Here is a 9,811-nt window from a genome sequence, read left to right on the forward strand (position 1 = left end):
AACTGGTAGCTAATTGGGTTAATAAGTTTGATTAGTTGATAGTATTAACTGATTGTAAAAAAAATATTTGGGCCTTGTTTGGTAAGATAGTTAGCTTATCAACCAATTTTGGCTTATTTGACCACTATTAATTGTTTGACTTAGTTAAAAAAAATCAATATAAATGTTTGGTTAATTAGCTTTTTGTAACTTTAAAATGATAAAATTCAAAAAGCTGTCAAAAACAACTTTTTCAATTAACTTTTTGAGAAAAGAAATTATGCTAAACAACTATCAGCTTGCTGTTAATTTACCAAGCATCTTTCTACAATCAGCTAATGTTATACCCTCTAATTAACACAATCAGCTATCAGCTAACTGCCATTTACCAAACAGGGCCCACTGGTAAATTATCTGTTAGCTGATATTTGATTACATGCAAATGACTTTCTCAAAAAGTTGATCGAAAAAACTACTTTGAGCAGCTTTTTGAATTTTAGCATTTTGGAACAATAAATTGTTACAAATAGCTAATTAATTAAACACTCATATTGATTATTTAACCAAGTCAAACAACTAATAGTGGTGAAAAAATTCAGAATTGACTTACAAACTAATTATGTTACCAGACATGAACTTTATTTAAACTAAATTATCGATATGATACAATTTTGTCACGTATATACTTACCCCTCCGACTATTTTTCCCACCCCAATTTTCATGTGTTATATTGACAAGACTTTAAAATTAAACTGACTCAATTATTCAGACAAACCGTACCATAAATTTAGACAGAATGATATTTGCATTGTTAAGTCATGATTTAAATTAATCAAGTGCCAATTTGCTTAATTGATTAAAAACGGTATTTATATTATTTCTTATACCCATTTTTATTTTGTCACGTTAAAAAAATAAAAAGATTGAGGAGGTATGAACATTTAGCGCAACTCTAATTATTTATTAGTGGTGAAATAATTCTGTTTTTATTATTAATTACTATTTGTCTATTATTATCGCAGTAGATCCAGTGAGGGACGTTGAGCTACCCTCTTTATTTTATTAATTATTAATAAATTATTTTAAACTCAATGATTGGAGTCACAAACCCCCATTACGCAATATATATATATATATATATATATATATATATATATATATATATATATATATATATTTATTTATTTATTTATTTATTTATAAAAGTTGACCAAAAATTTTAATAAAATTATTAAATAATATCCCATTAGCTGTCTTAAATCTTAAATGCCAACTTGTTCACCCACTTAATTGCTTCATGCAGTGTATGAAATTTGCACATGTTATTAAGAAATACATTTATAAAAAATAAAAATAAAAATAAATAAGATTGCAAAAATAATATTAAAACGAAGTCAAAGATATTGCTCGGAAGAAATTCTAATTTATTTTAAAGGCACCCAATTCTTTTGCTATCTCTTCAACTTTAAGGAACATTTTTCGAGTCTAAACTTTGTAAAATAGTTAATATAGTAATTGTGTTTACTATATGTATGCTTACATAGATAAAGTTTACAATGTTGATTGCCACTTATATTTTGAGCAAATTATTCTGTGGACCTAAATCAAAAAAATATACAATTTAATTATATATTGAATGTTCACAGTTTGAATCGTAAACATTCAGTATGTAAATGATATATTTTAATATATATTCACCTTGTAAGATGGATCAGTGTAGCATAACTATTGTACATTTTGTGTTTGGTACAATTTAAAAAACTTTCGATTTTGTATTGGTGCAATGATGACATTTTCGAATTAATGTCTCTTACACGGGTATAAGCTAAAAAACTTTTCGATTGTGTCTAGAACTTTCTCACTGCACTTAGAATATGGAAAATAATTCATATAATAATAATTCAAATACACCCAAACGGCCAAACCATTCAATAATTTATTAATTTTAAATATGGAAAATTGGTCCACAAAATTTAGAATAAGCTAATAATTCATTGATATGAATAATTGAAATAACAGTATAAAATTTCTTAATAGCATCATTGCTTTTTTTTTTCTTTTTTTTTAAAGAATTTTATAACATATATTCAATTTCGTTCGTAAAATTTCAATAGTACGGAGTAAAGACCTTAAATAAAAAGACAAGTAATATGATTGGCTTGATAGTCAATTACAATTTACAACATCCTCCGTGTGAAGAAATTAAATCTCTTAAAATTATGACAAATTTTTGTTTGATATATAAATGTTAGCTTTTAAATATAATTAATTAGATGTTCTAATTTAATAACCAATCGATCAAAGCCACATTAATTACTTCAAAGTGGTATATGTTTGTCCAGCCAATAATATGGGCAAGATTACTCACTAATTAATCAAAGTGAGAATTAATTACAAATATATAATAACTTAGGAAACAACCACAAAGATATCCAACACGCCAAATCTTAGTTGTGATGACCAATTGGATCATTCTACTTGCTGTAGTACAACATGTCCAAGAATAAACAATTGATCTTGTTGGACATGTTCTCAATAATTATAATTATTGTTTGGACTAACCTTAAAACCAACATCATCATTACTCAGCATTATAATTTTATATGCAAGAAAATTATTTGATGTCTTGCTTTAAAACGAAATAGGGAAGATAATTTTGAAAGAAATTGCATTTTTTTTTTCCTTTCAATCACTTGATATGATCAAAATAGTTCTGTCATTTTAGTAGGAGATATGAAGGGTATGAAGTATTGAACAATTGTGTTATAAATATATGGGAACATCTATCCTGACGACGATCAACAACAATACTGACTAAAATGCAACAATATTTGTATAATATTGAAATGTTTTCTATTAGTATGTAATTTTACATGTTGATACAATTGAAATGGTTTTGAATAATACCAAATGCAATATACCATTTCGATCATATAGTATCGTGTACAACCTTGGTAATATTATTGAATTGGAAAGATATTCAATAATATCAAGTACTATTGAAGAGGTTTTGCTTTACTAGCAGTTGCAGGATTCTGGGTTTGAATCTTACTAAAGACAAAAAAAAAAAAAAGAAGTATGAATTTCGCTTTGTTGCAGGCATTGAGTACGTGGTGATGGCTTATCAAGTATCATTATATCGGAAACCATTTGTATAATAATAATATAAAATAAAAAATACACATGGCACCTTAATCACCACAAATTTGTCGGTAGCTTACTAAAAATACTAATTGCATTTTTTTTTCAGGTTCATGGATCAATTTGGAGCTTATTCAAGTTCAGTGACTTAATTACTATCCCCAAATAGTTCAATAGCCTATTTGTTATTACACAAATATTATTACATTTTAATCAACACTTTTATTGATCAACATGTCAGAATTTTTCACTCTCACACACACACACAAACACACACACAGAGGTTTAAATTCAGCTCTTACGTAAGCCATAATCCTATTGTATTCTTAGGGGTTGAAACTATAGGTGTTCATGTGACCTAAAAGGTTGAAGTTAGTGCAATACATATGAGACAAATCAACAGTTGGTGATGACTTCTCTTAGCTTCCACAGAGATATTTGAAACCAAGTCAACAAATAATTAATAACATTATTATTATTTCATGTTTTCATGATTTTTCTATAATTTAATTTGTTATTTATAAACCAACTCCAAGGAAGAAGGTTAAAGTTATCTTTCAGCCAATATATAAACCCACAAGTTACCATTTGTTTTTCCTAGCTAATTTCTTACTTCATTATATAATACTTTAACAAGCATATATATATTTTTTTCTTTTTTCTTTTTTTGATGAATTGCTCCCAAATTTCAACAAATTGGACCACCTCACGTACTAAACGTACAACTAGCCAAATACAACGTAACCTAAAACGTACTTACAAACATCATAAATGAATCACATCCATATCTATCATCTATCATTTGGTATATATGTGCGACTTAAAATCATATCAATATCTTGAATTTTAATTTAATGTTTATCCATATTAAATCAGAAGCAAACACATCAGTTATTTCCTTGTCAATAAAAAATTATGAGCTAATTATTAATACGTTTTATATAGCAAGCAAAAGTTGTTGTACTTGTTCTTATACTTCTCTCTCTCTCTCTCTCTCTCTCTCTCTATATATATATATATATATATATATATATATATATATATATATATATATATATATATTTGTTACAACTACTATATTATTATACAAATATTATGAAATTGTGTCTATTTGTGATTGCCAATTAATTAAGTCGATCTCAATGGGTAGCATTTTATAATAATTGAAGAGTCGACAAGAAATAAATTTATTATCAAAATTATATTCCAATGCTATTATACAATAAAATTTTGCTGTGCTTTGGGCTATAGCCGCATAGGCTAGTGGTTAAAAAGATAAACAGGAGTAATGTTTGCCAAGATTGTCAACCACATGGTGAAGAGTTTAAACCCTAATTTAAGTAGTCGAAAATTAAATTCAGACCAATGCATAAACGTACATACCATCCAACTACTTTCACCGGCTGAATGTTTTATTTTTATTTTTTAAACATCGACCAATAATGTTTTTTTTTAGATGTAAATATTGGTTGAAAATAGCAAAAAATTTATAATAGTGATATTTTGTAATTTACTCTTGTAGTTAGTCCAAAGGACGGAGGGTTAGGGGTCCTTCAAATTGGGGGAAACATGTTTTCCTAATAAAGTTTTTGGTGCTGATAAGTGTCCAAAATATCCAGTCTGAAAAAGTTGGTTGGTTGCACTAATTGTTATAGTTGTGGTTGTGGTTGATCCTCCCCTTTCATATCCCCCAAAAAACACATGCACACCTAACCCTTCATGTTCTTGTGTAGCCAGCAACTGTTATTTGAGAGACATGTAAAATTTGTTATATCATCTTATATATTATTAACCTCCATGCAAAAAGAAAAAGAAAAAAAAAACTATTATCAATTTGTAAAATTCTAGCTAGAGTTGGTTATATATAGTAATGGTTCAAAGAAATCAATGCTAAGAATTATATATGTAACGAGATATTTAACGTCACTTTTTTAAACTAATAGAAAAAACAAATCCACCTTATAAAAGGAGTAAATCTCATTAGATAATAACTCAAGATTTTCGTTAGTGAACATAACAATTATTCCCTTTGTTGAATTATAGGCACCTCTAAAGATGGAGACAACTATCCTGACGTAGATATATAGCTAGTATATCTCTAGTAACACTGTAAGACATCACAGCTAACCCTTCAGAATCTTGTGCAGCCAACAACTTAAACCAAACGCAATATATGATAGCTACCCATATAATAATAATAATAATAATAATAATAATAATAATAATAATAATAATAATAATAATAATAATAATAATAATAATAATAATAATAATAATATAATAATAATAATAATAATAATAATAAGGGAAAAGTGCATTTTTCGTCCCTAAGTTATAGGGTAATTGTAGGATTCGTCCCTAAGTGTTGTAAATACCCACTTTTCATCCCTAAGTTATAAGCTATGATGCAATTTTCGTCCTTTTTCTAACAGAGGTGTTAAGTGACTGTTTAATGTAAGGGTAATTCTGTCCAAACACATTTAGGCTCATTATTAATTTAATATTTCCCTAATTATACTCTTGCGTAGGTTTTCAACACTGACTCTTCCACTTCACAGTTCACGCTACTATTTTTTCATATTTCAAACACACAAAATTGATGGTCAAGAGATGAAGCATTCTAAAAATTTCTCGATGATTAATCGGCGATTACTTGGCTGGAAGGGAACTCTACCGTGTAAGTTCTTCCCCTTTGTTAATTTTCGAAGGTTTAAGCAATTCAATTTCTCGTTAATTTTGCAAGGCATATTTTTCTTTAATTTCGTTATTTTGTTTTAATGTTTAGGGCTTAGTTTTTGTTTGTTTGCTTGTTGGGTTAAATGTTAGTTCATGTTACTCCATATTTGTTTAATTGTTTTGCATTTAGATTCTAAATATTTTACAAATTAGTTTATATAATTGAAAAATTTGTGTATTTGTTTAATTGATTGTTGGGTAAAATATTAGTTCTTGTTATTTGTTTAATAGTTTCATGTTTAGGGTTTTGAAATTTTTATGAATTAGTTTATGTAATCAAAAAAATATTGGATCCACGTATGAATAAAACCAGAATAGTATATTTGTTATTCTTTGTTTGTCTTCATTATTTAATGTTGATTAGTGTTGTACTTGTTTAATTGTAAAATATATTTTGGTTTGTTTGTTTTTTTTTTTTTTAACCGAGTCTTTTGGTTTGTTAGATTCACATGAAGGACATAGTGGTGAAGGGGGTAACTGTAATTCTGAGAATGAAAAATCAACATCATTAGATGGTGAATTTGATGATTCTCAGTTTTCAAGTGAAGATGAACATGGTAATGTTGCTGATAGTGCAGCTACAAATGTTGTAGAGGAATTTGGTAGTTCAATTGCCCAAATAAATGAAGTAGATTGTGTTGATTCTGAAGATGAATTAAGGAGTATTAGTTCAAATTCTGATGTGGAGGAAGGGAGTAATTCTAGTTTAGTTTTTAGTGAATCAAAATTCAACTTGGAGGATTTTCAATTTCAAGAAGGAATGATTTTTAAAGATAACAAGGAGTTTAAGTGGGCAGTTGAAAGGTATGAAGCATTGAGAAAAAAGGATGTCTACTTTGTGAAGAATGAGCCTAGGAGAGTTAGAGCAAAATGTAGGGATGTAAATTGTGACTGGGTTATATTTGGTTCTAGGAGCAATGAAAATTGTCCTTTTACCATTAAAACATATAGGCTCAATCATAGTTGTGGTGAACAACATGACAATCAACTGATTAAATCTGGATTTCTTGCCAAATATTATAAGGATGAATTCAAATTAAATGAGGAATGGGGCAGAGTTCAATTCCAAAGGCATGTGAAGAAAAAGTTTAGATGCAATATTTCAAAATTTCAGTCATTTAGGGCCAAGCAAAAGGCAAAGTTGCTAGTAACTGGTTCTCAAAATCATCAGTATAATTTGTTGTTGGATTATTGTGAAGAACTTAAGAAAACTAACCCTGGCACTACTGTGAAGTTAATTTTGGACAACACTTATTCAATGGAGGGTAGGAGTAGATTCAAGAGGCTGTATATATGTTATGGTGCATGTAAAGAAGGGTTTTTAAATGGATGTAGGCCCTTAATTGGTGTAGATGGATGCCATTTGAAGGGAAATCAAAAGGGAGGACAATTATTAAGTGCAGTTGGAGTAGATGCTAATAACAACATGTACCCAATTGCATTTGCTGTGGTTGAAGGTGAGTTAAACGAAACTTGGAAGTGGTTTCTTGAGTTATTAGATGGTGATCTTCATATTTCTCAAAACCCCATTGGATGGACCTTTATTTCTGATAAACAAAAGGGATTAGTACCTGCTTTTGAAGAGTTATTTCCATATATAGAACATAGGCATTGTGTGAGGCATCTCCATGCTAATTTCAGCAAGGATGGATATGGTGGTCAAGTCATGAAGCAGAATTTTTGGGCTGCTTGTAGATCAACTACAGAAAGTGAATTTCAAAAGCACTTGGAAGGTTTGAGATTATTAAATCCAAAAGCTGCCCAATGGATATTAGATAGGGAACCAAGACACTTTTGCAGGGCATATTTTTCTGATTATCTAAAGTCTGACATGCTGCTGAATAATTTGTGTGAGTCATTTAACAGCTCCATTCGTCATGCAAGGGATAAGTACATACTAACAATGTGTGAGAGCTTGAGAATTTACCTAATGTCTAGGATGCAGAAGAACAGAGACAAAATGAAGGGAAGTGTAATGAAAATATGCCCTAAAATCATAAAAATTCTTGAACAAAACAAGGCACACACTGGTGATTTGATAGCATACAAAGCAAATGATGACAACTACCAAGTTGAAGACATTTCTGGCTTTTTTAAGACTTACAAGGTAAATTTGAATCAAAGATGTTGCAGTTGTAGGAGGTGGGATCTTAATGGAATCCCTTGTAGTCATGCCATTGCAGCAATTAGAACAAAAGGGGAAGTACCTGAAGATTATGTCCATCATTGCTATACTGTGGAAGCATATATGAGGAGTTATAAACCAGCAATAATGCCAATTCATCCCTCAGATTTATGGACAAAAACTGGCCAAAAACCACCACTACCACCCAAGTATAAAGTGCAACCAGGCAGACCAAAAAAACTAAGGAAGAGAGATCCTATTGAGAATGAATCTATTGTGGGTGATAAGCTAATTAGCAAGTTATCAAGAAAGGGTGAGAAAAAGAAGTGTTCAATTTGTGGACAATATGGCCATAACAAGCGTAGCTGCAAAAACCAGGTAATTACACTTGTATTTGTCTTTACATTATGTTTTCTATATCGACAATTTCATTATCATTTATTACACTTTCTCAATAGAGGCAAAATGATGTTGAACCCCCTGCCGAAGTTGAAGTTGAACACCCTGTTGCTACTGAAGTTGAAGTTGAACACCCTGTGGCTAATATAGCTGCTGAAGTTGAACCACTTGCTGTTGAAGTTGCTAATGTTTAAGTCCAGCCCCCTGGTGCTGTTGCATGGTTTGTTCCAAATGATAATGTCATTGAAATGATAATCTCTAATGCTTTGCAGGATGAATTGGTTGGTCAATACTCTTAAATTTTTCTTTTTCTTTAAAGATAATATGTAAATTTGCAAAAACTTTGATTTTCAATGCACTACAATTATCTAATTCCTTGTTTGCAGAACATAACTCCTTGGTCCCCAATGCACACAGATACATAGAGAAACAACTCCATCACAGACAGTTGGAAAGTCACCAAGAAAAAGAAAATTGAGTCAAGGTTGTGCACCAAGAAAGACCAAACAACATAAATGAAGATGATGCTTTATAGCATCAATTAGTATGTAGGTTTAGAAGGCTGCTTAGATCTTGAATTTTTTATTTTTATTTTTTGTAATGCAACCAATATTTAATACAAGCTAAGTAGTTTTTTTTTTTTTTTGAATGCTACTGACTCTATTACATTGTAGTATCTGTTCAAATATACTTTCTCAACCTAATGAAGCACAAAGAGTCAACAACGCCTCCACTGAGGCTCGATCTCATGACTTCCCACATGGGAGAGGTCACTACATGCCATCTGAGCACAAGGTGCTTGGCAAGCTAAGTAGTTAATAGGTAAGTTCTGGAATGATTTTTGTGAATCACTTTAATTTTGAAAGTCTTTTGTGTTGAAAACTACCAACATTTCAATATATTGAAAGAAATCAATATTATATTTATTGAAAGTCTTGAGTGTTGTTTTAAAATTTTTGTGTACTTACAAGCCGGAGCATCTCAAAAACAATTTTTAACATCATAAATTTTGCATGTTTAAAATATGAAAAAATGATAAAAGAAATGACCCAGTCTACGCAAGAGTACAAGAGTATAATTAGGGAAAGAGTATAATTAGGGAAATATTAAATTAATAATGAGCCTAAATGTGTTTGGACAGAATTACCCTTACATTAAACAGTCACTTAACACCTCTGTTAGAAAAAGGACGAAAATTGCATCATAGCTTATAACTTAGGGATGAAAAGTGGTATTTACAACACTTAGGGACGAATCCTACAATTACCCTATAACTTAGGGACGAAAAATGCACTTTTCCCTAATAATAATAATAATAATAATAATAATAATAATAATAATAATAATAATAATAATAATAATAATAAATAATAATAATAAATAAAATAATAATAATAATAATAAAATAATAATAATAATAATAATAATAA

The 9,811-nt window shown here is 29.4% G+C and overlaps 1 protein-coding gene across 1 annotated transcript; it reads left to right on the top strand.

Moving 5' to 3' along the window:
• Positions 1-5,731: 5,731 nt before the first annotated feature.
• On the top strand, positions 5,732-8,680 carry LOC109164832. The gene is made up of 4 exons (XM_019313378.1): positions 5,732-5,798; positions 6,301-8,360; positions 8,441-8,569; positions 8,654-8,680. The coding sequence occupies exons 1-4, from the start codon at positions 5,732-5,734 to the stop codon at positions 8,678-8,680; spliced, it is 2,283 nt and encodes a 760-aa protein (XP_019168923.1).
• The last annotated feature ends 1,131 nt before the right edge of the window (positions 8,681-9,811 follow it).

The sequence above is a fragment of the Ipomoea nil genome, unplaced genomic scaffold (genome assembly GCF_001879475.1).
Source record: "Ipomoea nil cultivar Tokyo-kokei standard unplaced genomic scaffold, Asagao_1.1 scaffold3069, whole genome shotgun sequence".
Taxonomy (NCBI): Eukaryota; Viridiplantae; Streptophyta; class Magnoliopsida; order Solanales; family Convolvulaceae; genus Ipomoea; species Ipomoea nil.